Here is a 26,963-nt window from a genome sequence, read left to right as displayed (position 1 = left end):
GAGAGTGGGAAAAACAAATGTGGCCATAGTCACAATCTCAAGGCGCACAACTCATCATTTCAATGTATTTAAAGTAAAAGTTGACATCTCCCCAACACCATTTATTCTAATGACTACCTAAGGACCTTGTAGCCATCTCAGAAGAGCAAAAATGTCAAAGGATTTACTAGAAGATGAATTGTACCTTCACAGATTAGTTCACAAAATACTAGCAGTTATGCTTGTTAGTTTTTAAGATTTCCAAAAACTTGTTTAAAAAAAAATATCTAGCCACATTTGATATAAACACCAGTTACTACTCTTTATGCTAAAGAACCACCTATCAGGTTTAAAGTTATAGTAAATGATAGTTTTAACATACTATTTTAAATCCAGCTTATTAGGAACTGAGCAGAAGAATGTATGTCATTTTAGGAATCAGAACTGAGGTAAACTAAAGTCACTTCACACTTGCCTTAGACCACGGCACATAGGATATTCAAAGGTAGTGTAAACTCTAAAAAGGTAGTCAATATTATTCTTGTTATCTTTTAAATTCAGTGTACCAAGGTCTTCCACACTTACAGAAGACAACAAGAAGCATGCTTTCCGTTCTTGGACTATATTTCTGGTCAATAAACATCACAGCTAGTTAAGTAATTGATATGCTGACCATAATTTTTGACAATAATAAACTATAATTTATAAAAATGCTGCACTGTTGCCTCACAGGTTTGACTGACAAAGCAGTAGTCAATTAAATGTTTGAAAAGTCTTTCAGAATTGGGCGACAGCTTGCTGTCTTTTTGAGGATGAAATTCTGCATCAGATCCATCCAAAACAAGGTCAAAATGAACTGTATGCTACAATATTTTTTCGTGTTTATAACACTTCATTAGCAGTGATGTACATTTTTGCTTCATGTTTGACACTACTTTGATGTTCTCATTAATAAAGAGGTGTAGCAATCGAAATGGGAACTTACCCCCTCATTCTCTCTGTGTGGATTCAGCCTACTATACACAGCTTCAATAATATTACGCCTAAAAAAAAAGGAGAAGTTGTAAAAAAATTTAGCACAAAGTATTTCAAAACATTGAGAACTTAAAAAGGTCTGAGCACAGTAATAGTTTCAAAGCGTTTAAAGAATTTTGCCTTTAACCTGCCTCTTAAAAAAAGATGAAGACCACTCTCAGTGTCTATTCCCTTTCAATATGATGTTTGGGATTTTGCAGTACATCAGGTTTCGTAAAGATTAAGCGTGGCAAAACATTTTTTTATCTCCCCACAGTCTACCTCTTTACACCTTTGGAAGTTCCAGCCGCACAATCAGATTTTGCCAAGATAATGGTTAAATCTGTATTTTGCTTACTATAACAAAATTCTTCAGGTTTGCTGGTTTTCTTGCTTTATTTCTGGATGTAGAACTTGAAGACAGTTGGGATACAGGTTACTACTTGCCTAAGAACTTTTGAAGCGTGGTGCCCAGAGTACACAAACCTCTGAGGTGCGTTGTCCGGTGTCTATTCACATTGAAGAAATTAAAACCTAAATACCACTAGCTAGACTTTTTTCTGGTAGTGCCATCTAAGGCCACACCTTCACAGGCAGGCAAAATAAGCACAAAAAGCTTTTTTAAAAAATAAAACCCATGGTACAAATAGACTTCTGAGAAGAAAAAAAAAGTTACGTCCCTACATCTTCACCTTGCACTAAGAACTGGGGAACGTTCAGATAAATATGATCAAAGTTATGGATAGCTTCAACAAAAAAAACTGCTACATGAACTAAGACCCTGAAGTCTGGAAACAGCCAAGATTATATATACAAATGATGCCTTACAGAACGTCAACCAACTGTTGACTCTTCCAAACAAAGAGCACAAGGGCATCAGATTAAAGACAGCAGCAAATGTCTCACAAATACATATTGATGACTCTTGATGCAACAGAACCATCTGCCCCAGAATATTAGGGATGCTAAAAGTTTCATGAGGCTCCTTCTGAATATATTTAACTTCATGGAAGAAAACTTTTAAAGTCACTAATCACAAACTATCTCAAGATCAGGAAGCACCTCAGCTGTAAGAAGCTGAAAACAAAAATAATACTGATAGGGGAAGTTTTATATTCTTCCCTAGGCATCTACATTCAACTGTCCTGTGGAGAAGACACAAAACTAGAACAATCCTTGGTCCGGTCCAGTATGATGAGGCTCTTAACATTCACACCATGGAAGCAAAAGCATATTCAAATCAGAAGAGTGCAGTTTTTGAATGGAATATTGCAAGTGTGGCCACTTCTGAGACAAAGCAATAAATCAGGTAGTCTCATAATCTAGTGTCCAGAATCAGAAAATATTGTTCCAGCCATGATCCTGCATTTAAAATAGTACCTACTAAAATACTCAGAGCTCCGGGAGAGGATTTGCGGACCAGTGAATGCAAGGGATAGTGCTTCAGATCTCATGACAACTACTAACCTGCAACACCGAAGAACGAAAAGACATTGTGCTATCATGTGTTCAAAAGCAATATACATCAATGATGAAATTGGCATTTAATCAAGACATACCACACCCAGACAAGAAGGCAGGCACAACAGATACACCTGAGAACTTGAGGCCTCAAGACACCCGTGTTAAGTAGTTTGTACTTGTTCACACACAAAGGTTTTGGGTTGTGTCTGAATGAGCTCCCAGAAGGAAGTTCCGAATTAATTTTTGAAAGTGTCGCTATTAATTTATGTCTGATATCAGAAGTCCTCTGAAGAACAACTTCTCCAAGGGCCTATCAGTTAAAGTCAATGCTTTACGAAGAAATCTAGAAGAGATGCACAGCTGAACTAGTATGGAATACATCAGCACTGATGGAAGATTTTCCTAGCGAAAAGAAATAATCTTTTTGCAGACACCGGAAAATGTTTTCTCCATTTTGTCCCACATTTATTGATGGTGGAATGGCATGATTTTGACCAAATGTCTGTACTGCAGAGAGCAATGGCACCTCACACCAATGTAATAGAAAACACCTAGACAGTTCAAGCAAGGCTGCCATAGAGCAACAGCCAGCCATTGCAGAGGGTTTAAATCAGACTTACAACTCGGGCCCTGGGGAATTTCTCTGCCTTTTCAATTGACTTTTCTTTCTTCAAGTGGTGTATTTATCCATGCCTTCCTTTCACGGGAAAACTCAGGAGCAAGATGTTCAGTGCAAGTATTAATGCCCAAGTGACACAGTGGCTCAGGACTTTTGTTTTCTTCAGCGACCAGTGACCATTCTTTTGGCAGCATTTGAAGTTAGTGGGGGATCAGCGTCAAACAGAAGCCAGCCTTTGAAGAATAAGATTTTAAAGGATAAGACACCACCATTAAGTGCCTGCAGCAGAGTTGACACCTTTGGATCTCCAGTCTCGAAGAACAAGCCAGTAGGGACTTCTACACACGCGAGATGTTTGAAGTAAGCATACAAGACCAGTAGAAGCAGAGCTACTTTAAGGTTCCTAAGGTATGCAAACATACTCTAGTCCAGGTAACACAACATGGTATTTCTCCAGCTCGGACATACTAGTACCCAGGAGCACCTGCAACTGGTGCACAAACAAACTCTTCCTGCAACCTGTGAGACAGGACTTGGAGTTCAAACAGAAGGACAAAGTGTGAATTCTTCATGTCCTTGTAACATCAAAGGATAAGGATCTCAAGACAAAGAATGCTCTTTTGCTAGGTCAAAAGTCTTAAGTTACATGGTATGTGGTTTTGGGTTGTATAGTTGTACTGTTTCAAAACTTCCATTCAGGAGCTCCATCCTGCAAGTAAAGTTAACTAAAATATATCACCGCCTGTCTCTGTCCCAAGTTTGAAGGACAAAACAAAACAAACAAAAAAAAGATTACTGAATACTGTATGATATTCCCTTAAAAGAAGCTGCAGGTACACGTCCTGAAGTCAGTTTTCTGTAAGACAGGACTTTTGAAAGTCAAAATGGAGAGAAAAGCATCGAAGGGCAAATTCTAAACCTAAGCCCAATAAAAATGTAACCTGGGTCACAATAAATTAAAACAGGATTTATATGCAAAGGTTCCAGAATAATAAAGCAGTACATGATGCAATTATTAACGAACAAAACAGCAAAACACACCAACTCATTCAGCAGTTGGGAGGCACTAAGAAGAATAGGCACACCACAACTTCTCTGAATGCCTAGAATGCACAAATGGAGAAAGAGGCCCAGAACATACAGGTAATTTTCAAGGCTAGAAAAAAAAATAATCACGGCAAACAGCGCTCATTAATAAGTGCATGCAATAAAAATACACATATACACAAACGTTCAGAGGATAAGACTTCATATTTTGAAAAATACAAAGATTTCAGAATCAACATGACCTAAGCCAGGGAGCAATAATGGGTCCCATTGTTTGGGGAATTCTATATGAACTGTTTATGCGAGCCTAAATTCTGTTAATGAAAATCCTTAAAATAAATGTTTTTAGAACATCACCATTAGTCTCCCCAGAAAACCAAATTTTGAAGGTTTATTCCAATTAAGTTTTAAAGGGCATATCCTAGTATAATATTCTTGCTTATTTAACATTCAGTTTAAGACTAAGCAAAGAAAAACAATTTTCCTTTGAGAATGTTTGCTGAACAAACAAGCATTGACCCAAACTTATAATAGACACTACACGGTGGAAGGAACATGACATCAGGAAAATTGAGCTGATATTTTGATATTCTGGTTACATTATTGATAGTTCTTAACAAACGTAAAGCAGTAAAAAGCCAAGACAAACTTTTTTTTTCTTTTTAAACTGGCCATATGGAAATAGTAAATTAGTACGTTATGTACCAGAAGATGATAAATCTGTTTCCCCTCACCATTCTGGAATGGGAACAGTCTCACAAACATTCATGTAGTACAAAAAGTAAACTAGCTTGAAATACAAAAAACATTTTTTCTTCGAGTATAGCTATTACAATAAGAAAGCCTTAAAACATTTATTTAGAAGTATTTGTTTCAGTGAACTACACAATTCAAGAAATTCCAATACTGTACTCACTTGCCAGCTAAGCCACCTCCTGGTGGTAAATTAGGGATATTCTCCGCAGTTAAAATACGAATAACATGAGCAAGATCAGGCATTCCTTCTTCACCCGATTTTTCCATAATTTCTATTTTAAAAACAGAAGAAGTCCTTAGATTACTGAATTAATACCACCCATTCCTTAAGACACTAAAATACAAAATGATATCACTTTAACAGAGACATTATGAAAAAGTTACATGTAAACAGGAAAACAGTCTTTACCTTTTAGGTAAACAGTCTTTGTACGGTAGAACAGAACTATCTAAACCCATAGCCTGTCCCTCCATTTTGCTTCTAGCTATCCTCTCTCAGAGAAACTCAGAAGCAGCCTGTGGACGGGATGAAATACCCTGGAGACAGCAGCCTGTTCACCTTCAAAAAGAGGACAGCTGGGAGCCTGTTTGTTACCTCTCCATTGCATTGCAACGCATACTCAGAAATTACATGCCATAAAGAAAATGCTTCCCAGGAATTCAGTCATTGTGAGTAACACCTTGTATTCTCAAAAGGCCTGAATCTCCAGTACATAAACACCAAGAGCATCATGCAATGAAGAGGAACATATAATGGCCCATTATCACTCAAGTGGCCAAAACAGACTATAGACCTAACAACAAATAATAATACGGTATTCCATTTTCAAAGCCTAAGTATCACACAAGTCCAGTGCTACCAAGTTCTGCCTTGGAAAAGGACTGCCTAAACTGAAGTCAGTCTTCACATGTTCTTATTCATCAAAGCTGCTATAAGGCAAAAGCATAAGAGCTGCAAATACATTCACACAGGCATAAAAATACCAGCTTCCACTCCTCAGCCTCTAGTCATTCACCTACTACCATGGCAGAAAAAGGTTCACCAAGTTATCTACAAACAGTAGTTGTATACACGTCACATTATTTTTTTCCTGAAAAGCAACTACATTAAGGAATGAAATGCCATTTCCTGTAGACATTGTTCAAGGTAAAAAATTCTTTGAGCCTCAGAACAAGAGAATTAAGAAGGAATCCTCTCAAATAACATCCTGAAAAAAACCTTCAGTCAGTTTGTATGTAAAGATAAATGACTGAATTTTTTACATCAATTGATTATATTCTGGATGTCTGATTTGGAGCCTGCAACTAAAGCCAGAAGCAGCTACAATTGAAGCTTCTTAAGTTAGTAAAGCACATCACCTACCTACTTTAAACACTGCATCCCAAGTTTCCTGGTATTTAAACCTCTCTTGACCTATCACTTACCTAAACAGCAAGTGATACGCAGGCTTCTCTCAGGACTACTAAACCCAAAGTGCTTGCAAGGTATTTGCTGACTCTGTATCAGGGAGATCTGTCGGAAAGCCCCCAAAAAGCAATTCTACTATTAAAATAGCTTTACTACCCTGTAACAAATAAGGCACTATGCTTCTAAGCCCCAACTTTAAGTCAGCATCGTATCTCTGCAGTGAGTAAACTAGGTATACTAGTACTAGAAACAATTTAACATTCTTCCACAAAACTATCATCCATCCATGAAGAATGACTCATGGCTAGCAAAGGAAATGACAGCTGAGCATGTACACTTGAGTCTTAGGATTTTGATCATTTCTTCCATACACGTTCACACAAATCAGCCACAAGTCCTTGTCTACACTGTGTCCTTTTGTGCAGTTCTACCTAGTTAGAAGTAGAGTGTACCACTATAATTGTGCTGAGTCACATCTGATAGGAAACGTGCCCTATGCATACGCTGCTCTTTATACAAGAGCACACCTGGTTCTGTACATACTAAAAGTAGATGAATAGTAAAAATTTGTAAGATAGACTACAGAAGTAAGCAATCACTAAATACTAATGCAAGTGTAAGATTTTTATATCTTCTTAAAAGGAAATTAAAGCAATCACAACTAAGGATTGTTGTATACTTCTTGGTACTGGAAACTTTTACTTTATGGTATAGCCGCTTCTCAGGGAGTGCTGAAATGAACCACGAGCATCTTCTCGCCATTTCTAGGTGGTGTCAAGTCAGGAATTCTAGTGGAACTGACTATCTCCTTTTATTTCTCCTGATATTAGCGTGAATAACATCATCCAGAACATGTCCCTTTCTCTTCAAAAGAAAAAAAGCTTCCTAATAGAAAATCCGAGAATAAAGCAAATGACCAAGCATGACCTTTATTCGTTACACATCAGTTAGCAGATACACACTGTGGATTTGTTTGACAAAGGCCACTAGAGAAAGAAACCAAATGTTTTCAGAAACAGATTTATAGGCATTTACAAGGTTTTCACCTTTATCTCTGTACTAAGAATAACTCTGCAATTAGATTTTCCCTGAATGTGCAACACCACAATTGCAGAAACTTTTACATCTGGATTGCTAATGTAATTCAACCACTTAAAGAATTATTTCCTGATATCATCACATATGCAAATCCCTGAAGTCCACTACAAAGCCTACTACTTAATTCCTGAAATACTTTTCACTGAAAGCCTAACATATAACTCCAAGGTAAACATTCTGAAAATTCAGACAAATTTTTATTTCAATTTCATAAAATGCAAGCTCCCAACCAGACAGCATTACAAGTTTTCTGTATTCCAGTTTTCTGTGCTCCTTTGATTTCCAGCTATAAGATTATGACACATCAGTTTTATACACAGTATATATTGCATATATGTAAATGCACCAACCAACTATAACCAAGTATTCATCTTCTACAAAGACTGTTTAAGCCTATAAAGAACATATGCCCCTATTTATGATTGGGGGTGCTAGTTGAGTTTTGGTTTTGGTTTTTTTGTGTTTGTTTTTTTTTTTGGGGGGGGTGGGGGTAGGGGGTGGGTGTTGGTTGTGTTTTTGGTTTTTTTTAACTGCTAGTCTGATACGCTTTCAAATAAACTGAAACATATCACAGAACTGAATTGCCTACTGTGCCTAGTCTTCTCTTCCTGTGGCCAAGCTCCAGACCTCTAAAAAACCAAAGAAAAACTGAAAACAGAAAGTAGCTTTTGAAAGCGGCAGTAAGAAAAGACTGACCTAGCATAACTTGACTACTGTCCAACACACCTGCACTACTTTGGAAATTAACCAATTAAGTGACTCAAAACAGAAGCATGGCTGTGCTCTCACCATCATAAATGACTCAATCACAAGTTACTGACTACAGCATCGTACCTATTTCATAATGCTCTTGAACTGGCAGCTTTGGAATGCAGTTATACACATCCCATCAACCTCAAGACCCAAACTAGCAAAAGAGCTTTGGTATACAGTTCTTCCACTAAAAATCTCTGTAAACTATCACTTGCTGAGTTTGTTTTTTAATAACTCTGTTAAAACAAAAACTGTGTTTTGGTACTAAAATAATAATTCTCTTAACTCTGGAAATATCTTATGAAACTACTAACTCAACTCACTGCACAAATACACAGGATCTCAGCATTCTACTTAGGAACGTACAAAGACAGACTACAAATATTACAAGTGTAAGTATTAAACTGCTCTTGAACACAGATTTTAAAACAAACAAAAGCCTGCCTCAAACAATGCCTTCCTCTCCAAGCCAGAGCTTAAAATGCCCAAGCACAGCAGTGAAAAAAACCTGTTGTCTGAAAAGTTGGATGGGTTAGTCCAGTCAGTTTGAAATTCAAGGTCCACAAGAGAACAGAGAAAAGATTCTATGTTGAACAGTGTACTTTCATTAAGAACAAATACCACTGGTCTAACCAAAATTGCTTCAGGAAGTCCCACAGGATTTTATACTAAGTGCCAACGTTGCCTTGATTTAAATTAGTCACTTACTGAAAGATGAGATTATCCAAGAACTCATACACTGTATTTTTGACATCTCCATCTTTCCAACTTAGCAGTTCTAAGACAAGCTGATTTTTTTCACAATGTTATTTCTACAGGTATAAATAAAATTGTTATTGGCTATCAACCAACTGCACGTAACTTTTGAGCTGTTAATTTTTTAACAAATAAAAAAACCCATTGTTGTTCATGTTAAATTATTCTGTGCGAAGTCCAGTATTTCCCTTTTGAAAGGAAAAATCATCTAGCATGCTATTTTAAACATTAGTAAATCTGCTACAAATTCTCACTACATATAATTACTTGCTGTAACTGAACAGAGATTCTCGGACTTAGCTGCCTAGCTTACAATGTTCAGAGCTTCAAAACACATCAGAACTACAAACTATAACCAATACACTTCCCTGAAGACTACTATCCTAATATGTAAATTACATTCAGAATACATCTAAAGAAATACAAATCCTGTCTTTTGAAGATAACTGGAAGAGATGATCAAATCCGTATTATCAACATCACAACTTATCTACCAGGCGAAGTTTTTAGAATTAAGGGCAGTTTAAACACCTTTCAGGCACAGCGCTTCTACAAACTGCTTTCCAGACTACACAAGTCTACAGATGAACGCAAAACCGATTATCGCAGTTGTCCTTTCCTGATCAAAAAGATGTTACCACCTTCCCAAACTTTTCTGTACTACTCCAACACCCGAGATCATACTCTTCCCTTCTTTTTTAAACTAAACCTTAAGTAGTGTGCAGAAATACTTATGGATTGGAAGAATCCAGCATCTTCCCAAACAATCCTCCCCATGCTGCTTAGTGGTTCGAAACACTTGTTAAAGCTTCTCTGTATCATTCCTGAACTAGTAACACTCAAGACTAATGTAAGGTAAAAATTATAGTCCAGTATTTTATTCTTTTTTTTAAATTAAGGAAACAGAGTCAAAATGACAGTTTCTTGGAATTATGAATGCAAAAATTTATTAGAGAAAAAGTAAATATTTCAAGTTCTTTTGGAGTCTGTTTCCTTTATTTTCTCCACTTCTTGACAGCATTTCCTCTAACATGCTAACTCTCATTCCTTGCTAAATGCTTGACATTTAAATGCCTTGTATCCTGTCCAATTAGCAGAACATGGAATGACACTGGGAACTCATGCAGGGAAAAAAAAAAAATAATCAAGAAGTGCTGAAGAAACACGAGTCCAAGCTTTGAAGCAATTAATTTCTCTGGAGCAATTCAGTTAACATTTTGAGTCCAAATGGCTCTGCATCAGTTCAGACTGCAAACTCTTCACTTTAAGTGCATGTAGTATTTGTTAAATATGACAATATAGGTAAAATACATTTCTGCTGAGTTATTTTGATAGGTTAAAGTAGTAACTCAATTATGCTACAACACTGCATTGTTACTACCTCCTACCTCATTCTCAGTTAATAGGAAAGCTGTCAAATAACTTCTGATCAGAGTGTCTATTAATCTTCTTCACATTCACTTATGAAAGCAATAAAATACACCGCAGTTCCATATATTTTTCACCTATCTGCTAATTGAGAGACAAGCCACCAAGAAGCTGGGAATACTAACAAGTAACCACCGCGTGCACACCTGACTGCTATCAGTGAAGGTAACTGCTCCTGGCTCTCTCCCAGAGCCCATTAACAGCTCATGTACTCAGACACAGGAAGATAATAGGTATTTATCTTAACTACTGTCATCTAGGAAGGCTGGGCAGTAAGCCAACCAGTGAGAAACATGCCTAGAGTTAGCATATGAAGTGACCATTAGCGCTCTCTAATCTCAACAGAAACTACAAACAGGCAAGCCATTTTAATTTAGATCCCACTTAAGAGGGAAAGGCACCATACAGAAGAGCAGCACTTTCACAGAGAACTTGTATCATGGCCTGAAGGCCTTCTCATGTGTATTTAAAAATGAAGGTTTGTTACATCAACTGTCTGATTACTGGGACATTGAGCAAACACAAAAACATTTCTACATTTACCTCATTTGGTTAAGTAAGAGTGCAATTTGAAAAGCTATACAAAGAACATGAGTGATTTTTGCAGCTGTTCCACACAACTAAAAAAATTAAATGATACAGTATCTACAGTGTGATTTCTACCATGAAAATACGTTTGAGAATTTTTGATCCTGAAGTGGCAAAACTAAGCTGTCCGCAGCAACCAGGCTGCAGCAGCAGCATGTACATTTCCACATCACTGGTGCATTTCACACTGAATTAGTGTTAAGAAGTTACGAATGGTTAGCTGTGAGATTTTCAGTTGTGTACTCTCAGAAGATTCCTGATCTCAGACCTGCTGTGCCAGATTATTTCTCATATACCTAACGTTACTTATTTGGATATGAACTACTTTCTAATAAAAGCTACATGCTAATAAAAGCATGTCCCATCAGACTTTTCAGTATCCATTACAGCATGTTAAAAAGCCAGTGGGTGTCTTATTCAAATAAACCGAACCGACAAGAAAAACAGAAGTGGCCTCTATCTCCTGCGTGATAGTGCAAGAGTCCTGTATTAGTAATTCTCATGAAACATTCATAAGAAAGGAAATTTAAATATTTTATCTTTACAGATTATACACGCCATGGACATGTAAAAGTTTCCAGATCCATGTTGAGAATATTTGCTCAGTCACACCTTCGTTCATTTAAAAAATAAAAAGCTTTAGCGGTCGGCAGCCAAAGCTGTGGTTTATGTCATTGAGACCTCATTAAGAGTCTCAAGATGGTGGTTTCACACCGATTCTGACCTGCAAAGTCCCAACTTCTTGGCACCCAAATTTAAAGTTACTTTCATGGAATTCTGCTGAACAGTCCTGTAGACTGCCAACACCACATTTTTCAATATGAACACAGACAAGTACCATCAGGAGAGCAATACTACAGTATAAAGCTAAACCACTGGTCTTATCACCTGGGACAGAAACATCTAAGGCGGCTAAATGACTCAGTCTACAAAGGGACCACCTCTTCATGAAATCACAGTTAAACCTGGATCTAGTGACAACGATCAGAATATTCTAGTCCAGGCCTGGAACAAGAAAGGGTACAAGTTATATCAGCCAGCTTTCTCTTCAGTACACCCTCTCCTTCCTTGAATACTGTTGCTATAACTGATAGCTTCAACAAATGGGTTAATAAACTGCATTGCCATGAGCGGGTGACAGTGCTTCAGTACTCTTCTGATGAGATTATGGAAGTTTAAAGAATCATGGCAAAAAGGCTTTCAAAACCTCTGATGACTACTTCTCTCCAAGGATGCTACTTCATGGTATTATTCCAGCAACATTTGTAACAGCAAGACAAACTGTTCCAAGAACTCAGTTCTTTTCTTGCCTGGGCTGTTTCTGCAAAAACCTGTGCCAACATAAGAATCTCATAAAAAAGGCAAACTTTCAGTATCAACCCTGAACTTCAGTCAATTCTACCAAAACTGAGCTCTATCTGAACCACTGGAATAATTGAGAAGACTAAAGAGGAGGCTACTACATATAGCTGTAAATCAGACCTTCGAACAGCCTTAATCATTCATAAAAGATTTTAAATTAGAAGCAACAGTTTGAAAGCCCATTCCAAACATCAGTTTTTCTGACCTTAGGAGCACTGCAGAAAAGGAATGAATATACAGTGGCAAGCCTTCCATTCTTCAAACTAACCTTCCTTTAACTGTTTCTGCTTAAGGGAACCAAAAGATTGAATGCAACTTCTTAAGTGAAGAGTTATAAAACGAGTCACTAAATGAAGCTGGTTAGGAATTACATTTAATCCTCCATGAAAGTTCTAGATGATTATATGGTTTTTAGTCACACATACACACACAGTTGCTAACCACTCAGAACCCAGAAGGATGACTTAAGGCTCTTGCATTCATAGGTATTTTTATCATTTATACTCTTAAGTTTTCACAAAAGTACATTTTTAAAAGGCTGTCAGTGTGAGAAATAACTCACAGCTATGTTAAACAGAAGCAGTTAAAAAAGCTTGGATAATTTAATAAGTTGTCCCTTCACGAAAACCCAGTAGAGCTTTTTCTTTGTCAAAAACTTTCACAAAAAAGGAACAAGTATCCCTTTTAATACTTTATAAGCAAGATATTAGCAATACCACAATTTACTTAGTTGATGTAACATTCTGCAAGGCCAGTGGTTGCATTTTGACCTGTAAAGACAGAAGTAAAAACCTAAAGCTCAATATGAGAGAATGCTTGTGGAATACCAAGATAAACTAACCACATGGCTTAAAAAAATTTTCTTGACACAAAAATCTGAAGTCACAATCAGGCCTGAATTTGACCCAACATACAGTGGCATGATGGATTTCAGGGGTTTTGTTTTCATGCTGAAGTAGGTTATCACAGCATTTCTAGTTAAGAAAATGGATTTCTTACCTTCAACCCGTGATTCCAAGTACTTATCCAACTCTGCATCTTTTTTCACTGCTTCATCTGAGACCTTAGGAGCATTTGAAAAGCAAACTAGTACAATACTCATGTTATCACGACTCCCCTATATGACAAAGAAAAAAGAACAGTTATGATCTTAAGACTTCTTTCCATTTTTCTATCCTAGTCACATTTTTACTTGTTCCAAATACACTACTATAGATATACCTGTGAAAAAGGAAACCTTGCAATAAAACTGTATTTTGATTAATAAGAACCTCTAAGTTTCCCAACTAAACTACTCAAGTTAATTTTACTGATTTTTTTATTGTACATTAAGTCTAAACATTTAATATATTTAATGGACTGACTTACATATCAACCATTGAAATACAGTATCAAGAAAACAGGTCAGAAAATGGAGTCATGTAACATGACATTACATGACAAATTAAGCCAAGTTAAAAACAACTCATGCAAAATGAAATGCAGAATACTTATTGACTACTAGAATAGCTAGCTCTAGCTACTAATTTATTTCGGTTTGAGAGCATTCATGTAAGACATTACATTCATTACAAGTCTGTTTATCAGAATGCACCTGTGTCGTACATCACACTTTGAAAAAAAGTACAAAATATGAGTTCATTTAATACGGCCAAGATGATCTTACAGACTATCATGTGCTCATGAGTATCAGGCAATGGCTTTTTTAGGTACTAATTCTAATGCCACTTTCTTCACTACTAAGCTCTGATACCACTTTCCTGCTCATATTTTATTTTCAAAATTACAATCCACAGCCAAATTTAAGAACATAGTGCCTAAGTCTCTTACAAGGAGATCCAGCAGAACCATAATCTAAATTCCTGGTTTGAAATCAAGACCTTAATATACTACCAAAAAAAAAAAAAAAAAAAAGAAGTTAAGTGCCATCAGTCACTGTACATTGTTTCTGTGTAAACCCAACCTACTGGATGGCTCCTATCATCTGAAACAACAACTCCTTCTCCTGAAGAAATTAAGAGAAGGAATCTGACTTTAGAGTGAATTCCTTCAGAAATGCTCAGGAGTTATTCTACATTCCTTTTCATACCAAGCATATGGGGACAACTATCGTTTACAGCAGTTAATATGATGTGGTACAATTCACATCCTGAAGACAGGTGACAACATTATGATATCATTACAAACTGCACAGATTCGGGATCTAACTTCGTAAAAGAAACACGAGGTCAGGAGTCAAGTTTTACTGAAAGTATATTACAGTGATCAGCCTTTAAACAAGGCTGTTTAAGTGCGAGGTCAGAAAAGCTATGGCATTTAAACCAATCATACAGCATATGGTATATGCTGGAATACAACCCCATTTTGAAAAAAATTACTTACCCTTTAGTATTAAGAACTCTGATTTTATTATTTTCCTCAAAACTCCATGTTTTTGTCTGTGGCCTAATGAGGGAACTATTTGCACTAGTAGGAGCTGTACTTTTTAGGGAATACTGGAAATGGTATACCTATGAAACATTTGTAGACCAACCTGTATTGCTCTGAAAAAACTCTAAATTTGAGGAGTGGAAGCAAGCTCAGACGCTGAAGTAGTGCTTCTCCATCTAAGCAACAATAAGCTGAGGACACCACTTCAGAGGACAGACAAACCATAGCATACCTTGAAGAGGAGATGGTGCAAATGCTGGTTTTATGCAAACGATACAAACAGTGCTCAACTTCAAAAAAACCAGAATACCTTGCACAGAATTTATTCATTTTACAAATTCTGTATTTGGAAACAAAGTTTAGAGCTAGAACCATATACAAGCATTATTTGAGAAAATAATAAAACTTTGTTTTTGCAATCGCTATTACCTCTCCAGGGACAAAGAATGAGGCTGTATATTCTTCAGCAAGGATATATCTGCAAATGGGTGCAGAAGTTTGAGGGAACAGAGAGGGAGAAGGGGAAAACTAGGCCAGGAACTTCTCTTAACACTGTACCCATCTCAACAGATCATTTTAGAACAGCTGCTTGGGGAAAACAGTTACATACCTTATGTAAACAAGTGTCCACTACCCAATTGCACACTTTTTCCAGGTCATCTGATACTTCAAGTCTAGACTTAACAAATTCACAGAGCTCTTCATTGCTCATTACATCCCAGATTCCATCACAAGCCAAGATGATAAACTCATCTTCTTCTGCCCTTAAAATTTCACAAACCTCAGGCTCTGGAGAAACAAGTTGTTCTGTAGGGCCTTTACCGTCAACACATTTGTAGTCATAGTCCCCCAGAGCTCGAGAAACTGCCAATGAACCATTAACACGCTGAATCATTACACTGCCTCCTGCATTCTGGATTCGCTCCTTCTCCCTTGGGTTGCAAGGTTTGTGATCCTGTGTTGAAAAACAGACTTGTCCATTCCTATAGAGAACAGCACGTGAATCACCACAATTGATAAAGTATACATGCTCAGGTGAAATCATAACTCCCACTGCTGTTGAGCCACTTCTGTCCATCCCATTTCTGAGGTCTGAGAAATTGCGCATATACTCATCAATTTTCAAAAAGCCAGTTCTGATTCCACTCTTGACATTTTCCACTGAAGGTTCAAGAGCAGATCCAGGTTTTTCTGTCGCCCTAAAGTCTTCGTTGTTAGTGATGTGTTCTAGTAAGTGCGTGGAGCAATAATTTGCAACACGAGATCCTGCGTGACCATCATAGACAGCAAAAAAGGACCAATCCTCTAAGCCATGGGGAATACCTACAACAGCTGTGTGAGCATCTTCCATTTCCACTCTCCATCCCTGCATACTGCTGAGGCCATAACGCAAGCCATTCCCTGCACCATGAGCATTATGTTTTTCAGTTTTTGGTTTATCCAAAAATGCACCCATGTTTATGCAATATTGAATCTGGAAAACAGAGAAGAAAAGTCTCATTTATAAAACCACCACTCTATATAAGCTTTGTTCTCATTTTCCTGTGTTTCTTCTTTACAAAACAAGTAATAAAGTATGCACATGTGCAAAAATCAACAACTATAACAGGAGAAAAAAGTAGTAACATGAATGAAGTATGAACTTACAGATCCCTGCTTGAATTTTTAGTGGTTTGGGTTTGAGGTTGTTTTTGTTTGTTTGTTGTGTTTGGGGTTTTTTTGAGGGGTGTTGTGTCTTTTAAAGAGCTATCGCATCAAAATTAAAGGCTCTACATACGAAGGCAGGGCAGTTAATTTTGCCACCCTGCCAATTTTCTCATTCTCTGCATAAACTAATTCATGCTGGAAAAGTAACAACTCTACCATTCCTATTCTCTTTCCAGTTCTATTGTGGCATGAAAAGATAATACTTCATAAATTAGAACTGACTGGCCTCACTAGCTTTGCACATACTGTGCTACTTCTGTATTCTTGTAAAGCATGGCAAAAGTGACAATAGGGGAATGCAGACCATTTGCCAAAGGAAACAAGGTAGCAAATTCCCCTTCGATCCAAGACAACTTTTCACAAGATTCTCTTAAATTCTACTTAGTTCTTTGTAAAACAATATTCACATTTCTACCATCCCTAAAAGACATTCATGTCCTTATATGTAATTTTAAGTTCAAAGACGCACTGATCTTGATTTTAAAACGTATCCAATTACAAGGGATACAAGCTATCTAAGGGAAGAAAATAATTCACAGTAAATTAGAAGTTCTTCAGTATTTGGAGACCTACTTCAAAATGTATATGAACCATCTCTAGAGAACAAGCTTGCAGGTAAAATGTGAATAAACTATGTTGAAGCTTTAGAGTACTTCTGACTTCCTCTCCTGTACCAGACAATGTTGTCCTATGTGGACCTGAAGAACTACCTCTCACTTCACAAAGACAGCGGAGAATAAATTCTTTAATCCACAGATCCCTTAGTACTTTCCCAAGAACTTCAGAAACAAATACCACAACCTCTGATCATGCTAAAAATGACTGCCCCATGACATGCTTTATGACTGGATGTGAAAGTTATAGCAACCTTCATCCAAAAGGAATTTGGGATAATTCTCCCATGACTGATCCTGAGCAGTCAGTCACTAGGTCTCTGACACACTAGTACCCACCAAGCCTGCAAAGTCATGATAATTTAGTTCAACTGTTTGTTACCAGGTCAGAAAAAGAGGTTAAAAAATCCTTACTTCTGCCATTCCCTTCATCTAAACACATTCTCAGTATACACAGCTTACTCTGACAGGAGAGATAAAAAAAGAAATAATACAATGCAATGAGGAGAAGATTACAGTTAAATTCTGCACCCCGCCTCCCTTTTTATGGTAAAACTTTAGTATTTTCCTCCAGATAATTCCAACTTCACACTACCTCTCTGCTACAGTGACCTCCATAAAGCATCGAGGTCTTTTTTAGTTTAGTTTTACCATTTGTATTAATTGACACACAAATACTATCTATATTCTTTATCTCTACTCACCATCCACTGGCCTCTAATTATATTACCTGGGATAGCAAAGATGAAGATAAAGTGACTATACAACCACATGTTACGCATTGCAAGCTTCACACTATGTAATTTGCAAGTGAAAGTAGTAAGTTACATTCAGCTTTGGTTTTCCTTCTTTTTCCAAAAAGAATACTTGCAACACTGCAAATCAGTGGAAACAACAGAAATGAGGTATCCATTACCTAGCCAGACACACAGCCCAAACACTTTACAGCCCTTTCTCTTGCAAGATCTGATTTTGCTTTGAAAAAAAACAAAGAATCTGTGTCAAATGCTGTCATAAAAGCAGAGCAAGACAGTGCTACATACCACCACAAATAAGTGTTCTCAGCAATTGATGTTCTCAGTTAAGAGCTGAACAAGTCCCACAGTTTAAAATACAACTAACTAGTTGGATCAAATACAATCAACAGCAGCAAAGGAGACTTGTGAAAGGATTCTAGTAACTGATGACCACTTATTCACATATTACACATAATACAAAACTATTCTAAAAGCACACAAAAACATTTAACATTCAATATGTAATATAGAACTGAAATGCTGCCAAAATGACAGAAGTCCTCCAACACTTCAGACCTTGTATGAGATTCCTTTGAGTTAAGTATGTCCTTACGTTCTTAAAATCAAAAGTATGGAAGAAATATCAATAAGGAAAAAGATCAAACCCTATCTAACTGCAAAAGCCTTTAAGCTCAGTATTGAATGTTGTGTTTTATATCTATAAAAACAAAATGCACTGTTTAAAAAAAAACCCAAAGGCCCCTTTCACATCTTAGTTTTATCTATTTAATAAGTAGCTTTAAATTTTCCAGCACAAGAGCGAGAAACTTAAAAGGTCATACTATTCAAGGTTATGTTATTGACATTCTAAATATCCTTTTTAATATTACAAATATTTAATGAAGGATGCAGAGACTGACTTGCAATCAGTAAGAGAACAGACAGCTGTTCCTATAAAAGACACCGAACACATAGAAAAAAAAAAATCTTTCTACCATTGTGTATATTATGTCAACTATATAAGGCAGCAACTGGTTTGAAGACCAGCTGGAAAAGTCAAGCCATTTCAGTAAGCATCAGAGAAACAGTGATTTCACCAATTCATTGAAACTCAGGTTTTTGATCAAAGTTATCCGTGATAGTAAAGCACAAAGACAACTTAAAATGGATGAACACCTGTTCTGTTAAAAACTTAATTTAAAAAAACACTACAAAGTTACAGAAAAAAACAAGTAAATAACATGGCATACAGGTGAGTGCAGTATATTCCTCCCAGCTGTTATGCACAAATGTAATTTGAACTTCACACCTACAGTGCCACCAGACACAACTATCTCTAGCAGTAAACCCAGCCATGTATTTATCTATGTACAAGGTAGTTAAGTAAATCAGAGACACTTTAATGAAATCTGTGGTATCATACCAAACTTTACTTTTCTTAGGAAATCAGTCTTAAAAAAAACCAAAACCAAACCCCCCAAAACAAAAATGGACAAACACACACCACCACAAACAAAACATGGCTTGTTTTCTTCAAAATGAAAGATCACAGTAAGAAAACAGTTCCACTGGAAAAACATTACTCTGGCACTCCCATCTAGTTTTGTCCCTCTTAATCTCAGGCTAGATTGGTAAACAGACTTGAGCACCTAAAAATGGGACTTGGCCAAACAGACCTGCAAAAATCCTACAGAAGGCAAAGCCTGTCATAGGTCTAACCTGGTGTTTCCATCTCTTAATTTAACCATACTAGGCTAGATACAAGTCAATCCTGACACAAGCACCTAGATAAACATTTAAGTTGGGTCAGAATTCATGAATTACAGAATCATGGAACAATTCACATTGGAAGAGACCTCTAGAGCTTACCCAGTCCAACCCCCTATTCAAATTTTAATCAATACGATATCCAACAACAAAGATGGCTCAGGCTGTTTAGATCCTTGCCAAGTTTTGAACATCTCCGAGGATGGAGATTCCATAGCCTCTGAGCAACCAGTTCATGTCTGACCACATTCACAACAAAAACAGAACTCCCGTCAGTGCAGCTTGTGCCCTTTGCCTCTTAACTTCTCATTACACATCTCTGGGAAGAGCTTAACTCTACCTTCTCCACACCCTCCCATATTGCATAGTTGGAAGACAGCAACTGCATCCACCCCTTGGCCTTTTCTCCTCCATACTGGAGGCACTCAGCTTTCACCTCTCCTCATACATTACATGCTCCAGCCCCTAAGTAACGGAGTGGTCCTCTACTCTACTTGCTCCACTACGTCTATGCCTTTCTTGTACTGGGGGCCGACACTCCACACTGTATTCCAGATGCAGCCTTGTCAGTTCCAAATAGGCTAAAATAATCACTTCTCCCAATATACTGGATACACTTTTTCTAATATGGCCCAAACCTTCATCACTACAAACACACTGCTCCCTAATGTTCATCTCACTCGTCGCAGTTGTCCACCAGCACCCCATGGTTCTTTTCCTGCAAAGATCATTCCTAAATAGTCATCACCCAGCCTGTATCGAGGGACAGTTACACTATTCCAGGTACAGGGCTTGATTAAACTTCCTGAGGTTACTATCAAACCGCTTGTTCAACATGTCAAGATCTTTCTACCTGTTAAGGCCTACCCTTTGGCTTATTTGACGATTCTCCTTGACACGGTATCGCATGAGCTAAGAATGAATACTCTTTTCACTGTCCAAGCTGTTAATGAAGACTTCATTATGCTTCCCCTCAACACTTCCTGGCAGCTTAAGGAATAAGCCCCAATCATCTTTGTAGAGCAAGGTTCAATCTTAAGAGAAAACACAGCCAGCAGAGGAACAGATAAAGTGCTCACCTTCAGCTAGTAATTCAGCCATGATTTTTAATCATTACTTGTAAGCTCAAAAATTCAGTACCTCTTCAGCTTTTGGGACTTGATTTCCAAAGATCCCATTTTTAAATGAAATTTAATTATGTAATACATTAGTTTGAGAAGAAAATATTTTCATTTCCTCCTGATGAAAATGTTTTCCCTGCATGAGATTATTAGCTGAAACTTCCAAAATCTGGAAGATCCTATCTACTATAATTCCCCAAACATTCTTGGAAATTGAGAAGACATTAGTTCTCATCCATGCTCCACAGATCATTCTTTAAAACAGTATGTATTCTTCATATCAATAATGGAAACCTATGACTGACTCCCTTCTTTCAGTAGCCTTCCCAACTCTGGGGAAAAAGAGGAGTAGGAATAGTAGTAGTAGTAATAATAACAACAACAACAACAATGAATCTATCACCTGGTAAATGCCAATAATCACTGAGGCTCAAAGGCTTTTGGAAAGCCTTTAGAGGAAAATACTGGCCTTTTCCTCTCTCTGGCCGTGGAAGAAACTGAATCTGAGCAACAGGCTGCTAAAGCAGTGGCTCTAGCTACCACTTTACTGTACACTCTTCAGCTCTAGTTCTAAATCAATAGCTAAGCCATTTCCAAGAGTTCAGGGCTGAGTCTCTAACGAAAGCTGACACCCCTTTGCCAGGGCAAAAACCTAACCCAAGGCTTACTTCTCTAAAGTCCTAACATATATTCTTCTCTGATATTTCCTACCCGATACAAATTTTACATGAGGTCCTCATCTCAAATACAGAGATGAGCATTACTTCTGGCTCATGAAACCAAAGACATCTACCTTTTTGAGGTATGAAGTATGAAGACAAAAGCCATGTCCTCTGACATGCAATAAAAATTCATGATCAGTATTCTTTTCCACAGTTACGTGGTGAAGACTTTCATTGGTATTAGATTAGCCATATAGTAAAGGGTCTTAAAATCGGGTCTGTGCATAAGTTTATCTGTTTAAAAGAAAAAAAGCATGACACTCAGATCTACTTATAAAATGGCAGATGGCTCCTGTGAGTTACAGATATCCATGATTTTCTACTACACCGTGAAGGGGAAATAGGCAGCTACTTTAAATGAAAAGCATGCTCCTTGCCATATAGATTTATATTTAACAGGCAGAAATATTTACTTGCTGGTGATCATGAAGATGGACAAAATGTAATTAGATTATAAAGGTCTAAAAGCCATAATCAAAGTTTTTTTTAGAAACTACAAAATAATTTTCAGATTACATATCAGTTTCAAAGAGAACATCAGAACCAGACTAATAATACCTTGATGACCAAAAGTCCCAAAGGCAATAACGTTATCTTTTCATATAATGAGAATGGTCCAACACCAATCTTTTAGGTTTAGGTCATAAAAGTGTACTGTAAAATGTCTCTTCCTCAGAAGCATTCACTCAACGGGCCAGTCATTTTTAATAAGTCAGTGTTGTGGAAGAGAAACAGTGCCAGAGTTTCCTGTTACAAAACACATGTGTTCCTGCTATAAAAAAAGAATGACGTTTCAACAGAGAAAATGCTGTGCTAGATATTAAAGATGTAAATGATGAATAAATTATCCAAATAGCTGTGACAATTTCAAAGCTTATTGAAAAGCACAGAAAGGAATAACTTTCCTGGTTCAAGTAAAAAATTACACCTTAGCCTTAGTAGAAAGCTCCTCTGTCTTCATCTTGCACTCACTCTACTGTGTATGTACGTGCATACACCCCCACCCACCCCCCACATCACATGCGTCTACACATACCACAGGTTTGACATTCGTAAAGATTCCCTGTACCCTTTAATCTACACAAGAAAGTGATAGAATACTCTAAGTAATCTTACTAATCTTGTGTTTACTTACAATATACTATCATTATATCATCACCATACTTAGATTATACTACATGTATCCTAAATACAAGTTCATTTGATGAGTGAAAGCAGCTTTACAGATCTTTATTTTTGGTCCCAGAAAACTTGGGATCGCTTTTGACTTACTGACCTTAAAAATGCTGGCACTACATAAATGTACATTAGGCAAACAGTTACTGAATTTTTGAGCAAGAGCTCTGAAGCTTGGCTGCAACCTCTACTCTAACTAGTACAAGTTAGCCACAAGTACTGGCAGAGCCAAACAGCAATTATTGGAATCCAAGAATGTGATCTCAATATTTTATGTAGTTCATTGTTAACTGAAAGTAAAAGGACCATGATTATCATTCATGTTCCACTCACTAGGGGATTTATTTGTTTTGAGTCACTCGTGTTTTGTTTGTTGTTTTTTGGGTTTGTTCGTGGGTTGTTTTTTTTTTTTAATAATCTGTGGCCATAGGAGTCACTGTTAGGAAGGATCTCGGCTGACCAAAAGACACTGATCACAAAGAAATAAAGTATCAATATAAACCTTTAATACAGAGCTTATGCTAAGTAACTGTTTCCTGCCAGAACCACATGAAAGCAGCCCAGTAGGCTTCTAAACCAGGAACTGAAAAAATTTTGCAAGTTATCCCCATCATGACGTAGATTAAGTGCCTAGGAGCTGCCACTGTAACTTTGAAATTAATTTCTGCACCTCTATTACAACAAGTTGGGGGAAAGAAACAAAAAAAAAAAACCCCACCCAAAACACAACATCCCACCACCACACTACTTTTAAACCAGTAAGTTAAAAAGGAGATGAAAGAGATGTCAGAATGTGCTTCAGCTGCTTTAAACTGGTCTGGAGGTACAGGCGTAATTTAACACTGTGGATTCACATCTATTTTCAATGTCAGTGGCAATACTTGAAAACATTACTGCTTTTGCTCTGCCTCAGCTACTCACCACTACATTGTGCCAGCAATTTATTTTTTTTTTTTCTTTTTTTCCCTCTCTCAGAACTGCTGGCTGAGACGTTTTTGCCCTTTCATTTTGAACTGTTTCACTGAAGAGGTGCAAAGTTAGCTTTAGTATTTTGAAACTCTGTGACTTCAGCTGCACTGATCTTAGAAGCCAGCAGCTTAGACAGCAGATCCAAGGGGGTAGTAACCTTCAACAGAAGACAGTGGGGGAAAAATAGAAAGGAGCACCAGGAACTAGGTTAAGAGATATAGCCTTTTTAGCCATGTTGTTAACACCAGAATAACATGCACTCATGGTCTTTTCAGAGGTTTTTATATTCTGCTTTCTTGTGCTTTATTAAAACATGGATAAAGCTAGGCAACTACAGATCTTCAAGCTCAGCTTATATGGCAACCACCCGTCTGCGTCTCATGGACAAACTGCACACTTCAATGCTGTGGTTTCTTATTTTTCTGGAATGCAGTTTGGTAGGTACAAAGCGAGAGATCATACCCAAGATACCCAAGATGAATTTCACAAAACACGGAAGCAGACTCTGAATCTAGCTTTGCAATCATAGCATATAGAACAAAGCCATCGGTGCCCAGGCTGATGCATTTAAAGTCACCAGGCTTTTATCATGTAGCTTCGCTCTAGCTTAAGTCACAGAAGTCAGCTTCACATGGTTTTGTGGCCAAATGAAAGCTTAAAAAAAAAAAATGCAGTGTGGTTCCTAGTTAGCTACACATAATTCTGTGCTTGCCAGTGTGACTTCCGATGGCCAACAGCCCTTAATTCACAGTGGCACTGCAATGGCACTAGGGACTGAACTGAAGAGGAATGCAGCATCATTCTCAGTAAAAAACACTCTACTGTAGTCGATGTCTCTAATGTTACTCATTTTAGTCTTCCAGGTAAGAACTTCAGCCTTTCTTTATATTATTGCTTCTAGCACCTTGATGGGAACAGAATGAAGGCTGAAGTCTCCAAGAGCCAAGATAGCTCTACGTAAACCAGTGTTTATGCTCTTGTACTACGTTCTTGGAGTAAGAGTTTGCTGCACTGGCACCTGAGTGAAATGGGCCTACTTGGTCAAACCAGGTATTACCTGTTCAGGCTAATAAGCCCTGAAGTCACATATTGTCCTTAACTCAAACTCTGCAACCCAGTGTGGCTTTATTATACCACCCGGAAGACTGCACTGTACTTTTGTTTATCCCTACTGACCATACTATGACGAGATTTATATCCCATGATATTAACTGAAATTCCTTTTGTTTGCCTGCATCCGCTCATGCTTCCTGTAGCTAACAAGCATGTTTCTCACTCCTTTACTGGGCTGTTGAAAACAGATGCACGTACTGCACTTTGATATTACAAAACATTGACATAGTACAAAAGTGATCCTCCCCTAATGAAGTTTATAATTATTTCTATGCAGAATCATTTTTTTTTTGTTCTCTAAATTCAATAAAGACCAACTATTTTGAATTAGTCTGCTTCTTTTCAATCCAACCACCACCGGGTGGGTTTTTATTAAAGAAATAGCACCTAAGATTTTGAAGGAAGAGAACAAATGTTTAGCCAATATACTACTGGTACTAAAACTGAATATTTTACTGATTAGCATGAAGCAGTATGTCACTAAAAATTATTTCTCCTTTATTCTAAATTTTAGCATTTAAGAAAACTTTTTTTACCTTTTTCAGTGTTTGTTTACTAAAAGCTTCAAACACATTTTCATGAGAAAACAGCAGCAATGAATCACCAATTCATATCATCAATAACTTGTTCCTAAACAGGTCTGAAAGACCAGAGTAAGTGTTCTGCAGCAGGTCTACAAAACCACAGTAAAACACCAAACCATTTATTTACATAATTGAGGGGTGACTTGTTGATTCACACAGAAACCTGAGGAAGTCAGACACAAGGGTTAGGCTAGATGAATACTAGAAGTCCATTTCAACATAGATTAGTCTATGACTCTCACAGAATAATAATAAGAGTTGTGCCTTTTTTTCGACCTGTTACATTGCTGCAAATTAGTACTGACATTCAAATCAAGACAACAGTAACAGAAAAAACCCAAAACACTGTAGCAGCAGAACCATCGATGCCACCCTCCTTGGCAGAAATCTGTCACTGACCTATGCACCATCCAGCTTCACAGCAAGACATCAGACTGCTTGATTCAAACAGTCCAGACTCTTGTCCTGCCACTATTGACAAGTGCAGCCTAAGGCAAGCAACTCTTCTCATCAAAGATACCAAAGTAAAATCAAGACTGAAAGCCTTAACTTAATCGTATTCAGCATATGCAATGAAACCATTTCATTGATAGTCTTCAAAACACATATCCCCCGTTTAAAGACTGAAATATTTTTTTCAGAAACATACAAATTAAAATACACAGTCTCTGCAGCAAGTATTTGTGGTGGTATGTGCTTTTTTTCTTAATTAATATAGCTCTGTAGCATTGACTTTATCTTTTTTTTGTTAAAAAAGTCAGAGTAAAAGGACATTGACTTAGTTCCCTACAGGTGAGTTTAGAATATAGTGATTGAGTAGCAGGACAAGAGTTATCACCATCATTTTCAGATGATTATGGTAGTTACAATAGAAAAGCAGCAGGCAGAACATCTTCCCTGACCTGGAAGAAGCCAATCTACCCTTGAAAAGGGCATTGAAGAGTTGCAGATACAATGGACTTGTAACAAAAATGGAGAGATTTTCTGTAACTGATTAAAAAAGTCAACTTAAGCAGTAAAGCTGCCATTAGAGCATTTAAGGAAACAGCGACCTTGAGGGGAAAAAAGCCACATGCAGACAGTAAGCGGATCTCAACACAGTGGCAAAACACTTCATTGGCTTTTACTGACTGATACTGTGCAGTTTTGTGTTAGAAAATACCTTCCTCACAATCTAAGTCAGCACACAAATAAATGACAAGTAATTTTTCAACACCAACAGTGCTTTGTACTGTAGCAGAGAGAAGCTACACTTTGTTACATTTCCTCCCTATTAAAAATGAATTATGCAAAGTTCAAATAAATTTAAAGAAGAAAATACACCCTTTTATCAAACCTGTTATGAAATTTCTCTTAAATTCTTGGTCAATTACAAATTGCAAGTTAAAACAGTCAAAGTGATTATATCTTCCCATGATTTTTCAAGTGGCAGAATTTGTTCTTACCTGTAATTGCAACCTTGTCAAAGGTTCTAGTTCAGTGCTGAAAGAATTAGTTTACATTCCTGCGGCCAAGAAGCACATCACAGAATGACTTGCAAAACCTTGAGATAACAGTCCAGGACACAACATCTGCTTTATTTTGGTACTTCCTAGAAAGGAGGAAAGAAAGTAGTTAGCTTACTTGATAGTTTACAACAGATTTGTACATGATTTTTTTCATGAATACAACTTCTTCCTAAATAGAAATGCTTGAACTAAAGCTACGTGTGGACATCAAAAGACCTTTCAGTACACTCTCAAAACAGGATA

At 37.2% G+C, this 26,963-nt stretch overlaps 1 protein-coding gene across 10 annotated transcripts in view; it reads right to left on the bottom strand.

The window, feature by feature from the left end:
• The window catches only part of PPM1B (protein phosphatase, Mg2+/Mn2+ dependent 1B), a 62,348-nt gene that overhangs the window by 8,564 nt on the left and 26,821 nt on the right, over window positions 1-26,963 (bottom strand). For 9 of the 10 annotated variants that reach the window (XM_056356885.1, XM_056356878.1, XM_056356879.1 and 6 more), the window contains 5 exons: window positions 26,658-26,803; window positions 15,313-16,176; window positions 13,272-13,389; window positions 5,040-5,151; window positions 965-1,022 (listed from right to left, as the gene is read on the bottom strand). In XM_056356885.1, coding sequence (XP_056212860.1) covers window positions 965-1,022; window positions 5,040-5,151; window positions 13,272-13,389; window positions 15,313-16,158 — 1,134 coding nt within the window. In that variant the 5' untranslated portion in view covers window positions 16,159-16,176; window positions 26,658-26,803. Of the gene's footprint in view, window positions 1-964; window positions 1,023-5,039; window positions 5,152-13,271; window positions 13,390-15,312; window positions 16,180-26,657; window positions 26,804-26,963 lie in introns of those variants that run through there. The other variant, XM_056356886.1, reaches the window with a different exon arrangement.

This window comes from Falco biarmicus, chromosome 12 (genome assembly GCF_023638135.1).
Source record: "Falco biarmicus isolate bFalBia1 chromosome 12, bFalBia1.pri, whole genome shotgun sequence".
In the NCBI taxonomy this organism is placed as follows: Eukaryota; Metazoa; Chordata; class Aves; order Falconiformes; family Falconidae; genus Falco; species Falco biarmicus.
Note: the sequence above shows the minus strand (reverse complement) of the source record. Positions and strands in the feature narration are given on the sequence as shown.